The 25,063-nt window shown below is 41.4% G+C and overlaps 1 protein-coding gene across 2 annotated transcripts in view; it reads right to left on the reverse strand.

Annotated features, from left to right (window-relative positions):
- Positions 1–25,063, reverse strand: part of INPP5F (inositol polyphosphate-5-phosphatase F) — a 100,632-nt gene that overhangs the window by 58,109 nt on the left and 17,460 nt on the right. For both annotated transcript variants that reach the window (XM_043551921.1, XM_037904094.2), the window contains one exon: positions 13,986–14,066. In XM_043551921.1, coding sequence (XP_043407856.1) covers positions 13,986–14,066 — 81 coding nt within the window. The remainder of the gene's footprint in view (positions 1–13,985; positions 14,067–25,063) is intronic.

Genomic DNA, 25,063 nt, shown 5'->3' on the forward strand with positions numbered 1-25,063 from the left:
CACTGAGGGATATTTGATATATCTTTTCACTGACTGTAGGCCTCCTTCAGGTGCAAGTCAGGGTGTGTTCAACATGAGTGAAATCTGCACAGCACTGGTGTAGTGTGCTACTCATGATCAGGCTTCCTACCAAAGCAGGCCACTATACCGTCTTCTAACCACAGTTTCCAAGTGGTCTTCAAGGGAAGCCCCAAGTAAAGTGCATTAAAATAATCCACTTTGGCAATCAGAAACACATGGATAAGCATAGCAAAGTTCACATCAGAAAAGTAGTCAGACAGATGAATTAAAGGATGCTTTATCCACCAAAACCATCTAGTATTCCAGAAATAGCTTTGGAGGGGCAGGTAGGTATTGGGCTTCAGAAATTGCAAATATTACTCTCCTCCCCATAGGGCCTTCCCACACAAAGTACTTAAGGTCACAGACAAAATGGAGCATCCTCTACAAGTCTAGGATAAATCAGTACAAATCTCCATTACCCCAATCCCCGCCACAAATCAAAAGAGTCTCTCCATATCTTCCCCAGAAATACAGATAGAAACCCTTTAATAAAACCAATCAGAGAGATCACTGACCAACAGGAGAACTGCATTTAAACAGCTCCTCCAACCCCACATGATTGTGCTGAAAGACGGGCTCAGCTCTTATGTTGAAATGGCCAGCTGCATGCAATAGAATATTCAAAGCAATATACCCTGCTATATCAGAAAAAACATCTTTTATCCACATTTCAGCTCACTCTAGCCATTTACTTTTTTTTCCCTTCATTCTACTGGTTTCTCTACAGCAGCTTCTATAGCACAGAATATGTATGAGTTATTTCTGAAAACACAGGTGATTATTAAGGATTGCACAGAAAAGTGTAATGGAGACCTGGTTAAAGAATCTCTAAAAGGTAAACGCAGAAGGGACATTTCTCAGCTTTTGAGACTCAACAATTTGTGACCTACATAAAAGCCAAAATTATTTCTAGTAATCTTGCTTATACTTGTACTGCAAGCTCTCAGGGTACAGTCTATTTTTATATGTGCTTGTAACAAAACTGATTGGAACTACTCGGTGCTATTGTAATGGACATTTTTTTAAAAAACAGTGAAAGAATTAGAAGTTAATATTTCAGAAAGGAAGTGATAGGGCACAGTCCAATACCACATTAATGAGCACAGTTAAGAACCAAAGTATATAGAATGGGGAGATAGAGGTTATAGTGGGCACAAGAGCCAGCTGGAACTGTCAGGCTACCACTTAGGAGTTCACAGTAATAATCTTTCAAAAACGCAAACCACAGATTTAGGAGAAAAGCCTAACTCAAAAAAAAAAAAAAAAAAAAAAAAAAAAACAGTGGTGGGAAAGTATAAGGCACCACTATAGGACCTCTATAGCAACACAAAGCCAACTGGTATAATACTGACCGCTCAATTTAAGGGTGATTTTTACCCTAGATAGTATCCCTTTGATTACTCGTTACTGCTGATGTATTTTAGAGACAAGATGAAGCCAGTTTTTTATTTTATTTTGGGTGAAATTCATCGCTTATGTAACAATCCACCCCACAGGTAAAAATTCTTTGATATTTTAAGTTTATGTGACCTACACATGTTACTCCTGGGGGGAATTCTGCATCACTGCACAATGCAGAATTTTGCAGAAATTAGTGTTGTGTCAGCAGAATTTCCTCCACCCCACAGAAATGGGCTGCAGACATGTTGGCCGCCACTAGGGGCCGCTGGATCTGGCATAGCCCAGCTCTCAAATAGAAGACATGGCCAAGTGGAGGGAGAGGGAACTGGAGGGTTACCAGCAGTTGCAGTTCCCAGCATGCCCTGAAGGAAGGAGGCGGCGGCATGCAGGAAGGGCTCTGGGATGGTAGGGGGTGTGACTGTCTGGGTCGGGGGGGACCTGCAGCTGGCCTTTGGGGGATAGTGGGTGTGAGTGTCTGGGCCGGAGGGGTGAGAGTGTCTGGCCACCCAGCTGGGCTTTGTGGGGTGGGGGGCAGAGAAACAGGAACTGGGTTGTCATAGGGGTTTAACTCTCGACTCCTGGGGGAATTTTTGGGTGTGTCTGTATTGTTACAGACATACTTGCTGACAAGTATTTTGAAATAAATTACCAAAATAATTGAAACTGGCATGATTATATAGTACAATTTTGACAAATAAAATTCAGAATTTTAAAATATTGTGCAATTTTAATTTTTTGGCGCAGAATTCCCGCAGGAGTAATATGCAAAGCAGGGGATGCTCACTGAAGCTTCCCCTGCAAAGGAAATTTTCTATTATTAAAGGATGAAGCACCAACACATGCAAGATCACAAAACATACATATAATGTGAAATGGCTATCTGCCAACATTTTCAAGGTTATCAGAATTTATATTCATGTCCTCGAATATGCATATGAGTTACTTGTCACAAACCCTCCCCGGCTTTTAATGAGACTTTCTACAACCTCTTCTCCCCACTTCCTGCTCAGTGACACTCAGTGTTTTAGTTTCTCTTTCACTAAAAGGACAAAGAAATAGACTACCAAGAAACATGACAGAAATAGGGCTCAAAAACCGCAAAGAGACAAAGACCATGTTACCAAGAGTTTTAATGTGTGAAAGGATTTCAGCAAAACAGGAAAATAAACCTCTTAAACAAATAGTGAGACAGACATTCCCCAGGATACAATCCGGACTGTTGAACAGCAGTGTCCCCTTAACTCAGTGGCACCCTAGGGCGCCTTTTACACTGCTTTGCTGTCAGAACAGCCACACCTGGCCTGCTCACACAGCCTTCAGCATGCAAATTCACTCCCAGCTAAATACATGAGCACTCTGACCAGTCACTCATGAATTACATACAAGGCAACACCCAAAAATTCTTAGTCTCAACCTTGTTCCCCAAGAAATGTGCAACTTGTACTGACCAGCACACTACTGAACAATGCAAGCTCACAGAAACTCCAGCATTTAATTAAAGGAAATGATATATGCAGCAGCTTTGTTATCCTAAATGGAGTTTCCAACACACTTTAATCCAAACAGAGAGGTTACGATAAAACTAAAATAAGTTTATTAACTATAGAAAAATAGATTTTAAGTGATTATAAGTGATGATCCATAAAAATCAGGATTGGTTACCAAAAAGAGTAATGAGTAGTTGAGGTCATGAGCAGAGACATGGGAGGACAAGAGTTGAGTTGGAGGTCACCGTCTCTCATATTTATATCCCTCTCCCTTCTTCAAGGATTACTCCCTGCTGGGATGTAGGGAACAAGCTGTCTCTTGTGGATGTGAGGTTTGAAACATTCCTGAGATGTAATGTAAATTTCCTGTTTACATCTCCCCCTTGCTGGGGGATGTCTGCTTAAGTAGGTGATGGCCCTTTAACACCTGTCTGGGATGCTAGTGTGCCTTTGTCTCTGAAAAACTGGTTTGTGGGTGTTACCCAGAATTACAACATATTTCAGTAACAATCATGCAGTAGAAGCTTATAATTTTGCATGAAGTGTCACGACACATTTTAACAGGATAATTATATTCAGCAGATTATAACTTTTCAAATGATACCTCACAAGGTGTACTTTGTACAAAATTTATCATCGTTTTGTAAAAGTGATGATCAAATTAGAATAGATTGTCCATATTGATTTGATTCAGATACACAATGCTGAGATTGGTTATATGAATCATTTCCGGATGAAGTCATTTCATTCCTTCTCAGTGTATGCCAAAAGTTCATTCCCTTCACTCCCCTCCAAGCACCCAAATCTTTCATTCCAAAAGAAACTGCAGGTGCTCAACACCTCTGAAAATAAATTAACTTAATGTTTTAGTTATGTTTCTGAAAAATGCTACTTTAAGCGAAACAATGTTAAGCGAACCCAATTTCCCCATAAGAATTAATGTCAATAGGGGGATTAGTATCCAGGGAAATTTCTTTTGCCAGACAAAAGACTATATTGTGTGTGTGTGTGTATATATATATACACATACACACACACACACATATATACACACACAGTATAAGTTTTAAACAATTTAATACTGTACACAGCAATGATTGTGAAGCTTGGTTGAGGCGGTGGAATCAGAGGGTAGAATATTTCCCAGGGAATGCCTTACTGCTAAATGATGAATAATACTCAGCTGAGCCCTCAAGGGTTAACACATCGTTGTTAATGTCACCTCACGCTCTAAGGCAGCACAAACGGAGGGAGGGGAGACAGCATGGCAGAGAGAGACACAGCATGTATGTGTGAGAGAGAGATGTGCATTGCCCCTTTAAGTACACTGACTCCACTAAGTACATTGCCTTTTTAAGTAGATCAGCAAGGTGAGACAGCCGCTGCTGCCGGCAAGCTCCCTCTGTCCTGAGCCCTGTCATACCCCCACCCCCACTCTATGGAGATAAGGTAAAAGAGCGGGGTGGAGGGGGACACCCTGACATTAGCACCCCTCTCCCCCCACTCTTACACAGCAAGCAGGAGGCTCCCGGGAGCAGCTCCAAGGCAGAGGGCACGAGTAGCACACGGCAGTGGGGGGAGGGACAGCTGAACTGCCAGCAATTGATAGCCTGCTGGGCAGCTGCCGCACAGGGAGCTTAGGGGAGCGGGGAGCTGATGGTGGGCTGCCGGTCCACCCTGGTTCCAAGCCCATCATAAATATAAAAGGGAAGGGTAACCACCTTTCTGTACAGTGCTATAAAATTCCTCCTGGCCAGAGGCAACATCCCGTTACCTGTAAAGGGTTAAGAAGCTCAGCTAACCTGGCCGGCACCTGACCCAAAGGACCAATAAGGGGACAAGATACTTTCAAATCTTTGGTGGGGTGGGGTTTGTTTGTGTTCTTTGTTTACAGGGTTGTTCTCTCTTGGGACAGAGAGGCCAGACAGAAATCCATCTTCTCCAACCCATCCTAATCCAAGTCTCCAATATTGCAACCAGTACAGGTAAGCCAGGCAAGGCGGATTAGTTTCTCTTTTGTTTAATGTGAATTTTCCCTCTGTTAAGAGGGAGGTTTGTTCCTATTTTCTGTAACTTTAAGGTTTTGTGCAGAGGGGGATCCTCGGTGTTTTGAATCTGAATACCCTGTAAAGTATTTTCCATCCTAATTTTACAGGGATGATTTTTACCTCTCTCTCTCCTTTTTTTTTTTTTTTTTTTTTTTTTTAAATAAAATCCTTCTTTTAAGAACCTGACTGATTTTTCCATTGTTCCAAGATCTAGGGGTTTGGGTCTTTGATGATTTTGTAACAAATTGGTTATGATATTCTCAAGCCTCCTCAGGAAAGGGGGTGTGTAGGGCTTGGGGGGATATTTTGGAGGAAGATGTCTCCAAGTGGTCTCTTTCCCGTTCTTTGTTTAAAACGCTTGGTGGTGGCAGCATACTGTTCAAGGACAAGGCAAAGTTTGTACCTTGGGGAAGTTTTTAACCTAAGCTGGTAAGAATAAGCTTAGGGGGTCTTTCATGCAGGTCCCCACATCTGTACCCTAGAGTTCAGAGTGGGGAAGGAACCCTGACACCCCCACCAGCTAGCTCCAACTGGCTGCTCTTCCTGCAAGCAGGGGACTTCCACTAAACCCCAACATCATTAAGAGATCAGAACTCTTAGGAAGAGGAGAAGGCAGGCAGGTGAACATGCTGGGCAACAGCATTTACTGGTAAATAATCTCTCAGAATTGGATTCTGCATATTCCACTTGTGGATTCTGGCTAGTAGCACAACTTCCAGGGAAGTGGTTTGAGGAGTCCCAATTAAACAAAGATTACAGAACTGCCATCCCAAACCCAACAACAGATTTAGATGCCATATGCAGAGCAGGGCTACGTAAAAGGCATAAAAAAGTAGCAGCCCTCAGGTTTCTCTGACAGAAATGTTACAGAGCAGGTCATCAATGCCGTCTTCATCTTAAAACTTTCAGATTATCCTAGCTGTAAGTTTACCCTAATCCATTTTGACAGGCTTCCAATGCAAGCACCAATCTGCTTACACTGATTGCCAAAGCTTACAAAAAGCTTAGGTTATTTTATAAATGACTTAGTTCTGCTCAAACACATGCTTAAAGCGCAAGGTCTAGGGTATGAAGCTTCGTTTCCCAATCACAAGAATGAGGTTTTGGAAAGAAGCCAAAAGATTAATAGCCTATTTTGAGTAGAAAAAAGACATTCAAGGGGGGAAAAAAAAATTAGATGAGGATACAGAACAACTTTGTTCCTGATGGAATAAAAAGCACTCTTCCAAAGGTTCAAAAGGTGTATCCACTAACCTTCTCAGCACTGGGTTAAAATTCCACACTGGAACAGGTTCTTTGACTAGAGAGAGATTATTCTGTCTTTTAAGGACACTCATGATCGTAAAATTGCTGAAGATTTTACAGTTGTCAACTGGAAGGTGGAATGAGACTGCAGAAATGTATACTTTCATAGGCAATATGGAAAGGGTGATAGTCTTCAGGTATCATAAATAGCCCAGAACGGATGAAAGGACAGAGTGCATAGCTCCAACGGTTATAGTTATCTTCTGCCCATAGGGAAAAGGCATCTTCATCTCCAGGCGCATTATTTTATTGTCATTTCCTGGATTGCAGAAAGATGCTCTGCACTCTTGCAGAACAAGTAAAGTCAGAAGTAGTCATGTCCCATAATCAAAATAAGGAGGCAAAATTACTCTGGATTTAGACCAGGGATTGGCAAACTTTGGCATGCGGCCTGTCAGGGAAATCCACTGGCAGGCCGGGACGGTTTGTTTACCTGCAGCGTCTGCAGGTTCAGCCAATCACAGCTCCCACTGGCCACGGTTCGCCATTCCAGGCCACTGGGGACTGCGAGAAGTGGCGTGGGCCGAGGGATGTGCTGGCCGCCACTTCCTGCAGCCCCCATTGGCCTGGAACAGCGAACCGCAGCCAATGGGAGCTGCGATCGGCCAAACCTGCGGATGCTGCAGGTAAACAAACTGTCCCGGCCGGCCAGTGGATTTCCCTGATGGGCCACGTGCCAAAGGCTGCCAATCCCGGATTTAGACTATTCCTAGGTTAAAAGGTCTACAGACACGGATAGATAATATGCAAGTTCCTGTAAGGTATTCATGGTGAGATCTCAACCATTATTACCTGGTACAAGCTGGCACCATCAGAATAATCCAACCTCTGTCTTCGCTTAATGATCACTAGTAAAAGATGACTGATTGAAAAGCTTATAGTAGGTCTCTGCTCCAGTCCAACAGGAGCATATCTGATGGAGACCGTCCATACCTGTTCGTAGTTTGTGGCAGAGCTCTAAGAAAAGAATGTTCTGAATGGAAGGTCCATCACAGACTGCTTCAGAAATTTCTCCTGCTGGTTTTATGGCTTCTGACTTAAGTTACCAGCAAAGAACGCACATTGTTTGACAAGGTTAGGGGCCACACACAGATTGCATCCAACAAAGCCAGACATCAGTCCTACAGGGATTTCACTTCAACAGAGCAACTAAGAGCGAGAGCATCATTCTGCTTGTTTAGAGAGAACTCTGATGACGTTGCCCCTCACCAATTTCACAAAACAGCACTTAAGTAACAGCAAAAATGACTTTAGAGCACATTTAATAGCCTGCAGCTTCAAAAATGTATAATGAAGGGCTCGATTGCTGTCTGTATAGACCAGCACAGAAACTAACACCAGAATGTCCCATCTAGCTCAATCTGCATAAGAATCAGCCTATGAAAGGGTTGCAAAACTAAAAGGGATCCCCTTTGGAAAAATACTACTACTTAGGGATTTTAAGCTATTAGTGATGTTACTATTAAATACAACAAACAAGTGTATGCTGCTATTTTAAATGCATGTCAAATCCTAGAAATGAAGACTGGGTGTCACAGAAAGACGCTCATTTTTTCTTAACAATGAAAGCCTTTATCGAAGTTCTCCTAACTTTTTTTTTTTAAACATTGCTAATTAGTTAAATATTAAACCAAAGATAATGAAACAGAGCTTGAAATACCTATTAGTTACAGCTGGTACTAAAGGACAGATTTTGAGAAGAATGTTTATTCTCACCATTACAGAATTTAGTGGAAGTGTCCCAACTGAAAAAACAAAACGAACAGGCATTTCTGGAACAGTTCCATCATTTATAGCTTTGACTTGTGATTGGGGCTAGAAATTTACAGCTACTGAGTTGCACACCCACACTAGCACCAACAGAACAATTACCAAACATCAATGGCAATCAAAATGATGACATTTCAAATCCTTTATAAAGCACTACTAAACTCTTCTATGGCAAGTAACACTCAAATTTCAGTTACATATGGGTATCAACCCATAAGCTAGGTTTCAGAGTAGCAGCCGTGTTAGTCTGTATTCGCAAAAAGAAAAGGAGTACTTGTGGCACCTTAGAGACTAACAAATTTATTTGCGTATAAGCTTTCGTGAGTTACAGTTCACTTCATCGGATGCAACAGCTGTAGCTCACGAAAGCTTATGCTCAAATAAATTTGTTAGTCTCTAAGGTGCCACAAGTACTCCTTTTCTTTTAACCCATAAGCTAATTATCCTTGAGCCTAAGAATACAATTCCACAAGTTAGTTAGCTAGTATAAGATAGATACAAGCTAGTACAAGTTACATCTTTTGTTTCAAATTTACAATAAAAGCAATGTTTTATTTAAAACCCACCATGGGTTTTATTAACACGCTAAGGAATTCTTTAAACTGATCATTGCAGTAATTCTTAAGCAATGGCTAATCCTCTTAAAATGGCTCACTAACTTCTCAACCCATTAACAACTTTGTTTAACGTTACCTTTACCTTCTTTTTCACAGGATAGTTACAACTTCCATCTTCATATTCTATGTCATTTTTGGAGAGATTAAAAAACTCTTGCATTTGTTGCCATTCTACTTCCACATTTTTCTTTTGAGGTAATTGGTGCTTTCTTCTAACTTTGTTATTAGTCACATACCAAATCTGGTCATCTGTATTTCTCGACAAAAGAGCAATACGTTCTCCTTGATAGAGAAAGCTCAACAAAAATATTGTGCTTTGGGATAAGTGTATTCTCACCTCAAAATGTATACATATAATTGGTGAACCTCACAAACTCATTTCCTCTTTGTATAAATAAGGAATTAAATGTAGAGTTTCAGCTGTCCAGCAGCAATGCAACATGCTGTTATGCCATTCTGGGCTATTCAGGATCCACCCTTGGACATAATGTTTGAAGCCGAGGCAGCAAACTCAACCCCTCGATGATGGAGCATTAATGCTGTCTAGCAGCCGCTCTGGCCTGTGTTTACTAGTTCCAGAGAGAGCGCCATTGCCAAGCCTTAGCAACAATGTAAGACCCTTAAAGGGGCCAGAAACTCCACGTCAGTTGTGAGTTGTGTAAGAGGTTCAACTGTCAAAGACATCCTCCTCCCATATTGTCAGTCAATATTTTAGAATATATCTAACTTCCTTGTGTAAGCGGGGGAACAGTCCCACTATTGTGGGGAACTTTCCTGGCTTCTGCACTACCCCGGTGAAGTGGGCTAGCGAAAGGATCTGAGACCTCACTCCCACTTCCTATACCCAGTGGCATCCCTGCCCTTGAGGACTACCCTTCCAGAGTCCTCGTAACCCCAACAAGGCTGGGCCCAGGATTCCTGTGGGGCTCGACCCCCAACCCTGCTGTGGTCACCTAGGACAGGGGCTAGGGTGTCCCCACTCCAGGGTACTCTCTCTGCACTGGGCACTTCTCTGACCCACTGACCATTACATACAAGTTAAAGCAAATGCAAGTTATTTAATCAACAATTAATTTTAAAAATAAGAAAAAATGGGAAAGGAAACACATCAACCCCTCTGTGGCAGGAATCACCACAAACAGCGTCTCTGGAATGTCAGGGCAGTTCACAGTCTGTTCCTTGTAAGTCCCAGGCCGCCTTCTCAGGCCCTGGCTTTGCTGCAGGGATGCTGTGGGTTGGACACTTGATCTGGTGGTGACCACATGCTCTCAGGCTCTAAGTGGTAGGACCCTTCTTCCCAGTGTCGCCCCCACCCTGTCAGGGTTATGATCCAAGCCTGGCCTGCAGAGCCTCTTGGCTGAGACGTCTCTCTGTGCTGGGTCCCCCTTGGTCTCCCCAGCTGCTCACCACACCCAACTCCGGACTGCTCCAGCCCCAGCTCCACCACTCTGTCTCTACACTACTACTGCTGCTGCTGCTGCTCTGCCTCCAGCTCCCTGGCCGGCTTCTTTGGCCCCTCTGGCTCTGGTTGCTAGAGCTCTGCACCCAGGAGAGGTCTGCTCTGTAGGCTGCTTCTGTGACTCTGCTCCCAGCACTGACCTGCTTCCTGGGCTGCTTTTCTGGCCCCTCTGGCTCTGGTTGCGGCAGCTCTGCTCCCAGGGCAAGTCTGTTCTCTCTGGGCTGTGCCTCTGGCTTTGGGGCTGCAGCTCTGCTCCAACGACAGGGTCTGCTCTCTCTGGGCAGCTTTTCTGGTCCCTCTGGACCTGGCACAGCTCTGCTCCGCAGCTTAGCTTGGGCCCCTGCTTTCTCCTTAGCTCAGCCCCACTCTGTCTGACCCAGGCAAATCCAGTTCACACGGAGGACGGGACCTCCCCGGCCTCCTGACTCCCTGATTAGCCTGCTCGCCCTGGAGCATTGGCCTCTCCCAATCGTTCCTGGGGGCTGTCAGTCTCAGGGTCCTGATTCCCCATCGACCCTTCCCCCTTTTTAGTACTGGAAGCTAGCAACTAAAACACCCCCACTGAATGTTAGTAAGGGGGCAAGAGTCCCCTTACACTTGGATACATATAAATGCAAACATTAAGCACAAATAAAAATAAGCCACCCTGAAATGATAGCATGAAAACAGCATTTTGTCCCTTAATAAACCAAATGTCAATTCAAAATAATTCAAACAAATAGGCAATAACTATTTTGATCCCCACATCAATTTTTCCCTAGTTTAAAAGAAGATTGATTTAGTTAATTTTAAGGAAAATAAAAGTCTAGAATATTTATCTGAAATAGGGATTAGAGATTTCTTCACCCACTCTCCATAGCTGTACATCTATCATCACAATGCAGGCAGCAGCATTTCCTGTGCTCTTGCCCTATAACAGCACTGGCAGTGCTCTATTTCAGCATCTCTAATACTGCACCGTATCCATTTCTTATTTTGACAGCTAGCAAGAGTCTGATCCATTTTACCACTTAATCTATCCTAGTGTTCTGTAACTTATTGTGAAACTTTACCTACATAGACCATGTTGCCAAAAAATCACTCTTAAATGCTGTGTTAAGCACTCATGAAAATTTAAAAATAGCATTGAGAACAAGAAATAATGTAAACAGAAGCTATGCAAGCTTTCCCCCACACAGTTTCAACAATGCACTTTTATCCAGACCACTATCAGCATAGAGACTCTCCTAAACAGAGAATAGAGTGAAGTCAGAACACACGCTCATTGTGATGTTTTTGCATTTTAAGTTATAATCTGCATTTCATTGCCCAAACTGTCAAGAATTTGCAAGCTGTAGTTGTAAATTGGAGTTGGTGAGGTACTAGTTTTCATTCATGGTTCAGGATATTTGTAGGAAAGTCATGTTCTGCGTTTCCACCAAAAGAAGGAAATGGCACAGGAAACTTTAACCAGAATTTGCAATTATCCACGATTTCTTTCTTTGCTAAGAAAAAGAGCCCGCAACTTAGTTAAGTAAACTATCCTACTGGAAAAGGAATTTGTGAGTCTTGTGGCAACTGGTCATCAGTGGAGACAGATGAAAATAATTCACAGCCATTTCAGCACTTCATAATATTTTGACAGGAGTATGACACACTGGTTCACTGGGGAAAAGTTTTGATGGACAACTAGATGACAGGTTTCAGAGTAACGGCCGTGTTAGTCTGTATTCGCAAAAAGAAAAGGAGTACTTGTGGCACCTTAGAGACTAACCAATTTATTTGAGCATAAGCTTTCGTGAGCTACAGCTCACTTCATCGGATGCATACTGTGGAAACTGCAGAAGATCTTTTTATATACACACAAAGCATGAAAAAATACCTCCTCCCACCCCACTCTTCTGGTGGTAATAGCTTATCTAAAGTGATCACTCTCCTTACAATGTGTATGATAATCAAGTTGGGCCATTTCCAGCACAAATCCAGGTTTTCACACCCCCTCCCCCACACACAAATCCACTCTCCTGCTAGATGACTAGGATTATTACTACAAGGCTATCAGGAAAACACAAAATTATCAGGAACCTAATTAATGCCGATCTGAATTTTGTATTACTGTACCACATAGCTGGCAGTCTGTGTCCATGGGAGACATTCCACTAATGAGAGCCAGCTTGCCTAAATTCTCCTACACTGGCTTGCAAAAGCAAGCATTTGAAGGAGGAACATGAGAAGAAATGAGTTTTGGAACTCACTCAGGAAAAATATAGTGAAGAGGGAATTCCCCCCCATTCCCCCCCACCTAATTTTTATCCCATCAGCCTCATTCATGAGCTAACAGTAACTCCTTACCTACCACAACTGTCTCAGGGCTTGGCTACACAAACCTTCCATATGGCTCAGATTTTAAGATGTCTGAGCAGCTTCCTCATCTTACATATTTCCTAATTGTTACATAAAGTTTTCTGATGCTATTCATTTCACTCAATCACACGAGAATAGCATTTATCCAGATATGCCTGGAGTACCATAGGTGCTAGTGGACCAATGTATTTTTATGATCAAACTCTTACACACATTTTTGACAGAATAAAGTGATTACATTAATCATTCTGGGAGAAGCACTTCTCCAATTGATTGCAGATGAGGTACTACAATCTGAAGCTTCCCCTCTCCACTCCCATCCCACAAAAAATGCATATTGTAGCCAAGGTCAAACTCAAACAACCACAAGGGCCACATGAGGACTAGTACATTGGCCCGAGGGCTGCAACACTGACCACCCACCTCCCGCTGCCCTGGCCCCGTCCCCACTCCACCCCTTCCATGAGGCCCCGCCCCTGCCCCGCCTCTTCCCACCCCTTTCCTGAAATCCCCACCCCAACTCTGCCCCCACCTGCCCCCAGGGTGTGCAGGAGCGGTGCAGGGTTCAAAAGGGGACCCAGGGCAGGGGGTTGGGGTGCAGGTGGTGTGCAGGGTGCGTCAGGGGGCTCAGGGCAGGCAGTCGGCGTGCAGGAGGGGTTTGGGGGCGGGGAGGGGGCGGGTCTGGCCCGGCGTGCACTGGGGGCAGGACAGGCTCCCTGCCTGCCTGCCCTGCCCCTGCGCCACTCCGGAAAGCGGCCGGGACCTGCGGTGGGGGGCCCCACACAGAGGTCTGTGTGTTGCCTTAGCCACTCCTCCAGGTATCTCCCCTGAAGCTCCCATTGGCCGGCCAATGGGAGCTTTGGGGAGGTACTTGGAGAAGCGGCCAGGGCAACACACAGACCCCTGTTCCCCCCTCCCCCAGGTCCTGGCCGCTTCCCAGAGCGGCGCAGGGGCAGGGAGAGAGCCTGTCCTGCCCCCGGTGCACGCGGGCCGGAGCCGCTCTAGGTAAATGCTGGGGGAGGAAGAGAGACCGCGGAGAGCTAGCGGGCCACAGAAAATAACCCCGCGGGCCATGTGTTTGAGACCCCTGAGCTACACCAAGAACCTAGGTCTCCAGGTCTGACAACCATTTTTAGCTCTCTCATAGCAACTCTAGTTGACATAGTGCTGAATATGGCTACCCAAACCAGACAACAATACAGCCAGTGAACTTAGAAACCTAGACAAGAATCTGTTTCCAGACAGCCCCAATTCTTGGACTATAATTTGCGTCCATCAAAATTTACAGAAAACTCTACCAGGACTATTCTTCCCACCCAGAAAGAAACTAGACCAGGAAAAGAGGACAAAACACCACGGTCCAGATCCTTTTTTCTACCCACTAGTGATATGGAGGATTGATCATTTCAGATTGGTGCACGGAACACTGCAAAGCTTCCTTTTTTATTATGCAATCACATTACAATATAAAACATGTTTAAACAAATCATACCTGTATGAAGCTGAACTTTCCCAATCACTCCCTCTACCAGGCCCAGACAGACAGGATTCCAAGCCAGAAGAAGATCAGTGGCTGCAAGAAAAATTGAGGCTTATAAGAAAATCTGAAATGTAACAATAGAAGCACTTACATTAAAAAACAAAACACTTTACCCTTCAGGAATTTCTAATGCACAGTGTAAAGAGTTGTTTTCATCATCAATCCTAAAATATTCTAAAGACATAAATTACTAACCCTTGACACCTTAATCAGCACTACTAATTACTGTTCTGGATGAAACTCAGTTTTGTGACTTCTATCCAAGTCTCATGGATTCCCAGTAAATCTCAAGTTAATGAGACAAGCTTAGTGTAAAAACTAGTCCTGTTCACTTTCGCATATTTATCATTGAAACTTGCCTCATCCAAGTGTCCAAAGTAGGAGAATGCCATGGCAATTACTGGCGCTCTTTAGTCTCAATCATGTAATAGCAAAAATTATCACCCTCCCTCGCAACACACATCCCAGCCATGCTTTGATATAGACTATGAAATAAAATCCAACTCATCCAATAGGGACATGGTGCATAAAGAATATAATGAGATTACCATTTGGGGGATAGGCATATCACCCTGAACTGCATGATTAGTGCTAGAATGAAGTAAAGCCAGCTCCTTCCAAAAGGTGTCATTGTCACAAGCCAGCATAGTACAGAAATAAGTATGAAGGTAAGTTTGTACCTCAAGTGAGATGCTCAAGATGCATGCTTACAAACACTTTCTTGAAGTTTAGAAAACATCCTTTGAAACCATTTCTACCTCACTGAGGTGAAATTATTTGATTAAGGAAAACCACTTATTCCCAGAGTTTTACAGACAAGGAAAAACTCCACAAATGCTCTTCATGGTAGAATAAAGCAATGTGTGTTAGATGTTTTATTCAAGTCTCCACTTACAGCTTCAAATGTATCTGATAATAACAACGGATCACAATAATACTTTATGTACTAAATCATCCCAGGGAACATGACACACAGAAAAGAGAATCATTCATCCAGAACACTGTGGGGAAATAAGATTGGGCACTTCTGTTTTCTATAGTAAGCTTTTTATTCCAATTTTGTTCCCTCCCCACTTCAGATGACTTCAGTTTAATCATCAAGACAACAGTCTTTTGCGTTGCCAGTTAAAAACAGTGATCACGAGCTTCAATTTTCTTTTAAACCTTTTACAAACTAAGACCAGAGCTTGTAACGAAGACTCTACTTTGAATCTCATTTTTGTATTATTTTTCCATTATTAAATACGACTTAAAAGCTGCCTTCAAAAAGAGAGCACGCCACTTAGATATTAGTAAGATAAGAACTAAAAGGCAAAAGATTCTTCATTCCACTGCCATCAAGAATTCGAGCTATTTGTCAGTTTGCTTACAACAAAAGTAAGATATCTAGATTCACTGAGAGATTCTCATATACTTCCTTTAGCAGCTACCACAAAGACATGTCAATCAATTCTACCAAATCTTTTAAATATCCTCCCAAATTAGAAAAACAGCCTTTAAAAGAACGAAAAGAACATACTATAATAATGATACATAATACATCTTAATAATGCAAAAAAGTTTTAAAAAGAAACTAAACAGTGTTTACAAATCATTAAGTTTAGTGTTTGCAGCTGACAACTTAATGTCAAACTGATACCTAAATGATTCTTTTCCCACTCAGCTTTGCTCAATTTTAAATTATCAGCAATTGCATTAAAAATGCCAAATGCATTTTGTTTTCCAATACCATAAATTTAACAAAACAGTGGGTATACTGTACTGGAAACAGTGAACCAAACTCATCAGGGGAGTTGTGAAGTAATAGTAATTTGCACAGGGAATCAAAGTCTGACAGGCCAGGCTAGGCAATATTCCACAATTCAAAATCAGGTCCAACCTGGCTTTAGCTATTCCCATTACATTAGGTAATCCAGTAAAATTGTGTGTGTGTGTGTGAGAGAGAGCACGAGCATAGAAAAATATACAGCATCAAGCAATATCCTGTACTTTACAGAAGTAAGTTAGAGCTCATTGTTCAAAACTTCCAAGAGGTGATGTGAAGGCACAAGCAGAGTCAAACAACCTACTGCTAGCGTACGCATTCTATATGAAGGGTCTTTAAAAAACCACCACACCACATTGAGCATATATTGGTTAATCTTGAAGAATTTTCACACGCCAATAGCTCAAAAACTAAAATATTTTTCAAAAAGCTAAAAATTAAAATTCCCATATTAGGATCATTTAGAGGTGATACAAAATCAAAGTTTAAAGTAATCGAAGAAGGAATGTTTCACATTAAACTAAGCAGCATGGTCTAATGGATAGTGCATTGGACTGAGACTCAGGAAACCTGGGTTCTACTCACAACTCAGCAACTTTGGACAAGTTACTGTCTTCCTTTGACTCAATTTTCTCATCTGTAAAATGGGAATAAGGACACTGACCTCCTTTGTGAAGTGCTTTGAGATCCATAAATAAAAGTGCTATAAGAACAAAGAATTGTTTATTGTATTTTAACATTAGATGTGACAAATGAAGTGCGGGGGGGGGGGGGGGGGGGGTAAGCTCTCTTTGATGGACACCCAGCCAGCCAGTGAGCTGTAAAATCCCTCTTGGTAGCTGTTCTCTGCTTGCTTTACTTGTAAAGGGTTAAAAGTCCCCCAGATAAAGGAAAGGAAGTGGGCACCTGACCAAAAGAGCCAATGGAAAGGCAGAACTTTAAAATTGGGAAAGAAACTTTCCCTTTGTCTGTTCTCGAGAGGAGGAGACACGGAGCAGCAATGCTATAAGCAGGAATGCTGTGTAAAGTTTGAACCAGATATGAAAACCATCAGATCATATCTAGAACTACTTTTAACAACCCAAATATGTAAGTAAATTAGGAATGTTTAGGAAGACGCGATTAGGTTTATTTCTGTTTATTTTTTAAGGCTTGTGGACTTCTCTGTGCTAACCCCAGATGCTTTTGTTTGCTGTAACCTTTAAGCTGAACCCCCAAGAAAGCTATTTTGGGTGTTTGATTTTTGGAATTGTTCTTTTAAAATATCGCAAAAGCCTAAGTTCCAGATGTATTTTCTTCCTTTTTTGTTTTTAATAAAATTTACCTTTTTTAAGAACAGGATTGGATTTTTGGTGTCCTAAGAGGTTTGTCCATATGCTGTTTGATTAGCTGGTGGCAACAGCTAATTTCCTTTGTTTTCTTTCTCAGCACTTCCCCGGGGGAGGGGTGAGAGGGCTTGAGGGTACCCCACAGGGAAGAATTCCCAAGTGCTCCTTCCTGGGTCCACGGTTGTTTTTTTGCATTTGCGTGATGGCAGCGTTTATAAAGCCAAGGTCAGAGAAAAGCTGTAACCTTGGGAGTTTAATACAAACCTGGAGTGGCAAGTATTAATTTTTAGAATCCTTGCAGGCCCCCACCTTCTGCACTCGGGGTGACAGTTTTCAATGGTTTGCTGTCAAACTGGAAGGAGTTATCTACTGGGAACCTGCATGGGTCAGTCCTCGGTACAGTATTATTCAATATTTTCATTGATGACTTGAATAATTGAGAAGAGAGTACACTTATAAAATCTGCGGATAACAGCAAGTTGTGAGGGATTGCAAGCACTTTGGAGTACAGGATCAGAATTAAAAATGACCTTGACAAATGGAAGAAATGGTCTGAATTCAACAAGATGAAATTCAATAAAGACAAGCGCAAAGTACTTCACTTAGAAAAGATCAAATTCACAACTGCAAACGGGGGGAACTGGCTAGGCAGTAGTGCTGCTGAAAAGGATTGGGGAAGGGGTGTTTATAGTGGGTCACATATTGAATATGAATCAACAATGTGATGCAGCAGCTAAAAAGGTTAATATTCTAGGGTGTTTTAACAGGAATGCTGTATGTAAGACACAGGAGGTAATTGTCCCACTCTATTTAGCGTGGGCGAAGCCTGAGCTGAAGTATGGTGTCCAGTTCTTGGTCCATACTTTAGGAAACATGGGGATAAATTGGAGAAAGTCCAGAGGAGAACAACAAAAATGATAAAAGGTTCAGGAAACCTGACTTATGAGGAAAGGTTAAAAAACTAGGCATGTCTAGTCTTGAGAGAAAATGCCTGAGGGTAGGGGACCAGTAAAGAGTCTTCAAAGATGTTAAGGGCTGTTATAAAGAGGACTGCGATCTATTGTTCTCCACCTCTACTGAAGGTAAGACAAGAAGAAATGAGCTCAATCTGTAGCAAGGGAGATTTAGGTTAGATATGAGGGGGAAAGATTTAACTATAAGGATAGTTAAGCTCTGAAAAGGCTTCCAAGGGAGAGACTGTGAAATCCCCATCACTGGATAGTTTTAAAGCCAGATCAGACCATCTCTGATAGATGTATGTCCAAGTTTACTTGGTCCTGCCACAGTACAATGGGCAGGACTAGGTGACTTCTTGAAGTCAGTCCTACATTTCTGTGATTCTATGGAGTCTATAATAAAAATACAACTCTGTAAAGAAGAAATTACCAATAACTTATAGCAAATATTAATGAGAAATAAATAGAGTTTAACTCAACTGAGGTCATATTTACTGTTAACATTCCAGTTATTAAAGAAATGGCAATTACTGTAAATAATCATTTGTTTTCCAAAAACTTAATCAATAAGCTGTTTGTTAAAAAAATTTGTTTGCTTAGATAAAACAACAAGATCGAATTGACTATTAAGGTCATTGGAACCTGCTATTTCCCTTGAAAACCCACAAAAGGAACAGTCTGTTTTTCAGTTTCAGTCTGCTTCAGCTCCTTCTTTAAAGATGTTATGCATGACTGGAGAACTACAGCTGAATGAGGATGAATTAGAAGTATTGCCCTTTTTATTTCCTATGAAAGAGTAAAATGAGTGCCTGCAGCAAACGTAATATGCCACTTTTAAACTGGATCTTAAGTGCAGGTTTTCTAACCTATATACATGTTCCTCTTTTGCCCCTGCTTGCTTCAGCCTGGAGACCATTAAAAACTATTTAAATTATAAACCTAATCTAACACTTTAGTTATCACCAGCAGCAATACATACAGCTGACGTTGTGAACTATTAACCTCTTGCATGGGTTCTTTACTTTGGGCAGAGAGAGAGAGCTTGCAAAATGAATCTCGTAGAAAGTAGAGTTTTTGTTTTAAAGATGGAAATGGAATATAAATAAATTCAAGTTGTGCTGATGTTGAAAACATTTTGGGGGTACTGTAATAAAAATAGCAATCACTTTTAAAGGCAGACTAACACGGCTGCTACTCTGAAACCTCTTAAAAAGGGGAAGCTCAAAAGTATCAGAGCTTTGAAAAATAATACATACACCAGCCCAAAACTAGAGTTCTAGGAAAAAACAGTACAGTATGTGATCATGTAAATAAAGACCACCTTAAAGCAGAAGTACGAGAATGCTTCACAAGTATAACTGACATTTTGTTTTTGAATATTGTTCGACCCTAGCAAAGTATCCAAAAGTATATGAATACCTATAATTCCCATCATGCAGGAGTGATATTTTGCAGTCGCTTGCATCAAACTACAACAGAAAAATTGCTTATGTTTAAAATCAAAAATGTTCAAGTTCTGATAAGTGCAGAGACTAGGTAGGATTCTTTCCAGTTATTTTTAAATTTACTTTTCATTCTTTATGCTATTTAGTTTTGCATTTCTTATCTTGGTAACAAAAGTAGATCAGTCAGTCACTTGTCTCTAGTTAATTTCACTTTGCAGTAGTCATGCAGTCACACAATAATGCAATGCTTGGGTTCCAGGCACTATAGGCAAAATACTGGCTTTAAAAGCTTTCCATCATGTGCTTTTTTTTTTTTTTTTTTTTTTTAAAAAGGGGACAAATGTTTTTAGTCCTAGGTTTTGTTTAAAAAAAAAAAATTTACTTTTCATAGAGCTTAAAACTGGCAAGCATTCTTATGTCATTCTTATGAAGGTATTTTTTAAAACATCCTTGACCTGGTTAGCTACACTTTTGACCTTCTCCTTCTTGACCTTCTATTGAAAAAGGCATTTCCTCCAAAAAGACTACAAACTTAGCCGCCCCTCCTCATCCTGAGTGAGGTGGGTTAGCTAATGAAAACCACAATTGCAGAAACTCAAATAGTGTAGTAAAAAAAAAAAAAATTGTGGAAGTAATATGCATATTTAACCTCACTACTTGTCTGCATTCTTTGTTGCCTTCCATTTTCCCTCATCTGTACACTATTTAGACTAAACTATTTCCAGTTGGACTCTTTCTTAATTCTGTAATGTACCTAGCAAACTATTAGCACAATGCAAATACTTCAGATTAAGAAAAAGCTATTTCCAAAAGCACTGAAGTCAGTGGGAGTTTACCTTGACAAAGGAGTGCTGACATTGTAAAGAAGGGATGTTGACTTCTGCTTGTTTCATTGCTAACTACAGCCCTTTTTAATTTCTGGGCTGGGGGGGGAAGAGGGGGAAAGAGACAAGCCAACTACCATGGTAAAACAGAAATACAACCATTTCCATTTTCTTGGGTGTGTCTGAGCAAGCTCTCTATAGAAGCACAGAATACAAGCAGGTACACGTCCTCACAGTCTATATCTCGGCAAGTGACAGTATTAACTAAATGCAATTCTTTTATAACCGAACTATTATGGTTACTTGTGGAATTTTCCTTCTGTATTTGAGATGCGAACACTTTGGATGAAAAGCATATATTTAAAAATAACCTTATTATATAGAACTCATAATGGGTGAGAGTGAACAGGGATTTCTTTCATTTGCAGCAACAGGAACATAATAAAATGACAGACTTCAGTAGCTGGTTAATCCACCAAGAAGATTTTAAGTTCCCTTGTTACTATAATCAGTATTCAAATTTCAAAGCAACTAATTCTCCAGAAACAATTATCAACCTCTTCCTGATCATGTGTCACTGTTTGTTTTTCCCCCACCAGTTAGTTTCTTACAGGAGTCTTAATATCCTTTGTAAACAGTAATGAAATGAAGCTTTGCAGCTTGCATTGAAACAAAGGACTGCAATCTACAGTGGCAGTAAAGGTTCCCTCTGAGTCAGCAAGGTACAACACAACTCAAACTGACCTTACAGAGAAGTATATCATAATTACCATTTGTGGCAGGACCCGAGTCTGAGCCACAAAAAATTCACAGGAGGCCCAGTTAAGCAACAATTCTTTAAGGATGCCAGTTTAATTTCCAGAGCTCTTACTGAGCACACACCACAGCCAGAGAAGCATCTGGCCACACTCCCTTCACACATACATCTCTACCAAGCTATCCCAACACAAAAGACAGCCCTTAGGTCTGTACAGTTCCCTATCTTCATCTTACAAAAGTATACCAGCCCTCTTTAAATGTTACAAGCTTTTGCAGGCTCAGCTACATACCAGTGGCTTCATTTCAAGGAAGCACTCCCTCCCATCAACAACAAAAATAGTGGGGGGGGGTGGGGGGCTTAGCAGGGCAAAGTCCCAGCAGTAATACTAAGGCATAAAGCAAGAGCGCTGAAGGAACCCATTCAGGAGTCACAGCCAACCTGTACTATACATCACACCCTTTATGAAAAGAAATAGAATAGAACAGACATTTTACGTGCATTTTCTTCCCCCACCCAGTCCCAACATCCTCTGAACCTACCCCTTAATGAAAATACAATTACATCGTCAAGAGTATTTACCATCTTATATACAAATTTGCTTATAATAGGAAGACAATTACATTTCTCAAGGAAGAGACAAGGTTTCAAATATGCATCTGCACCAATTCAGGCAGCAAGACTAGTAAAGAATCTTGTGCGCTCACTTTGTATTCCCAAATAGTTTATACCACTAAAACACTTCAAATAGCAAAGCCACATAAGAATACAGACTGCATCACAAATACATATAAAATTGAAATTCTGAGTTGCAGACAACTTTATTTTGTAAAGAATCCTGCATACAAACTGTATAATGATAAAAGGCAGCACGCGGTTTAAGTAACTGAAAGCAACAGTGTAAAATGACACTGATGAATAAATTAAAGCAATCATAAGACAGAGAAAGGGAAAGAAAACAGCATAGAAAAAGTGTTAAGATTAGCTTTTCACAAATATGTGAGTAAGCAGAAGAGAGCAACTCAGACAGCTAAAGGTAGGATGCTCTTGATAGCAGAATCTATATAGGAAGAGTCAAGGGTGGCAAGAGAAAGGGAGGGGACTTTTTTTTTTTTTTTTTTTAAGTTGGACATGGAGAAGAGAGGGAATTACAGAAAAGTAAAACTGTGTGTGTGAGGTAAGGTTACACACTATTTTGAACCAAAACCTATGAAAGTGGGAAGCTAACAGAGTAGCCTTAAGATAGACCAATGGTCGTCTTCCTTAAAGTTAAGAGCAGCAATCTGTATAAGCTATCTAGGACACAAGACGTTTGATTCCGCAGTGAAGGAAGCTGAAGATATTGGCTTGGTGCAGAAAGAAGCTGCTCACTTCCAGACCACTGCAGGCCTCACCTAGCACATGGAACAGATATTTCAGTCTCTCTAGTGGCTTCTTTATTCCTTTGTGATGTAATCGGAGACGTAAGTGATTATATAAGAAAACAGCGTTGGGCATTTGACCAGACCAAAAATAACTGGTCAACTGACCGGTCATATTATCAAATAATGTCAAAAATGGTCATATATTTTAAAATACTAATTTATTACAACAGTAACAAAAAACAGCAAGACTTTATGGTCTCCCACAAGCTTATTCTTACATAGATACTTATGCCCAATTACAAAAAACAAGCTCCTTAACTGAGTTATTTTAACTCTGAAAAATGTGAAAAATAAAAAGGATTATTATTGTTACCAACTTTTTTTTTGTGCATTGTTTGGTTAGCATTTAAGTGAAAATGTTATTCAAGACTGAACTGTTACAAAATAAAAAAGAAATTAAACAAAAATAAAACAGCAACTACATAAGAAAAATATATATTTTTAAATACCACTTATGCTAATTAGGCATCAGGCCAACTCTGGAAGAAGCTTATTGGCTTCGCATCTTTTACCTTTGTGTCAGGAAAGGAGGTTTAATGATTGAACTTTCCTCCCTGACGCCTACTCCCTTCTGAGTTAATTTCTGTATGTTTGTCTAGTCAGTTTAGATTGTAAACTCTTTGGGGCAAGGACCAGGTCTTGGTTGATTGATTAACTTGATTAATATGCTTTGTAAACTGTCACATACATCGATGGCCTGGTATACAAATAAAGATATACATACATTTGTTCCTGAAGATTCTAGCCAATCAAGATGCTCAACTTTCAATTAGTTCACCTTTTTCTCCCAATAGGTGGCATTATCATATAGTAAAAAGGGAGTAATCAAGACATTTAAGTAGGCGTGCTAACAGATGACACCATGATGCAACCAAAAAGGTACGCTGTGGCCTAAATCAGGCCGCAGATACTCTTGCTGCAATATATGAAAATATTTGACTATGCTATATATATTAAGCAGTCAACTGACTGGCTTGCCAAGTCTAAACGGGCATTATACTTTTTATATTATTCTCCATCCCTTTACTTATATATCCTAACACCACTGACTTCCTGAGGAAACTACAATCCACCACTGGTGATCTTCCTGAAAACACCATCCTGGCCACTATGGATGTAGAAGCCCTCTACACCAACATTCCCCACAAAGATGGGCTACAAGCCATCAGGAACAGTATCCCCGATAATGTCACGGAAAACCTGGTGACTGAACTTCGTGACTTTGTCCTCACCCATAACTATTTCACATTTGCGGAGAATGTATACCTTCAAATCAGCGGCACTGCTATGGGTACCTGCATGGCCCCACAGTATGCCAACATTTTTATGGCTGACTTAGAACAACACTTCCTCAGCTCTCATCCCCTAATGCCCCTACTCTACTTGCACTACATTGATGACATCATCATCATCTGGACCCATGGAAAAGAAGTCCTTGAGGAATTCCACCATGATTTCAACTATTTCCATCCCACCATCAACCTCAGCCTGGACCAGTCCACACAAGAGATCCACTTCCTGGACACTACGGTGCTAATAAACGATGGTCACATAAACACCACCCTATACCGGAAACCTACTGACCACTATTCCTACCTACATGCCTCCAGCTTTCACCCAGACCACACCACACAATCCATCGTCTACAGCCAAGCTCTACGATACAACAGCATTTGGTCCAACCCCTCAGACAGAGACAAACACCAACAAGATCTCTATCAAGCATTCTTACAACTACAATACCCAACTGCTGAAGTGAAGAAACAAATTGACAGAGCCAGAAGAGTACCCAGAAGTCACCTACTACAGGACAGGCCCAACAAAGATAATAACAGAACGCCACTAGCCGTCAACTTCAGCCCCCAACTATGACCTCTCCAACGCATCATCAAGGATCTACAACCTATCCTGAAGGACGACCCATCACTCTCACAAATCTTGGGGAACAGGCCAGTCCTTGCCTACAGACAGCCCCCCAAACCTGAAGCAAATACTCACCAGCAACCACACACCACACAACAGAACCACGAACCCAGGAACCTATCCTGGCAAAAAGCCTGTTGCCAACTGTGTCCACATATCTATTCAGGGGACACCATCATAGGGCCTAACCACATCAGCCACACCATCAGAGGCTCGTTCACCTGCACATCTACCAATGTGATATATGCCATCATGTGCCAGCAATGCCCCTCTGCCATGTACAATGGTCAAACTGGACAGTCTCTACGCTAAAGAACAAATGGACACAAATCAGATGTCAAGAATTATAACATTCATAAACCAGTCGGAGAACACTTCAATCTCTTTGGTCACTCGATTACAGACCTAAAGGTCGCAATATTACAACAAAAAGACTTCAAAAACAGACTCCAACAAGAGACTGCTGAATTGGAATTAATTTGCAATCTGGATACAATTAACTTAGGCTTGAATAGAGACTGGGAGTGGATGTGTCATTACACAAAGTAAAACTATTTCCCCATGTTTATTCCCGCCCCCCCCCCCCCCCCCCCCCCCCCCCGGTTCCT

This window comes from Chelonia mydas, chromosome 7 (genome assembly GCF_015237465.2).
Source record: "Chelonia mydas isolate rCheMyd1 chromosome 7, rCheMyd1.pri.v2, whole genome shotgun sequence".
NCBI lineage: Eukaryota > Metazoa > Chordata > Testudines > Cheloniidae > Chelonia > Chelonia mydas.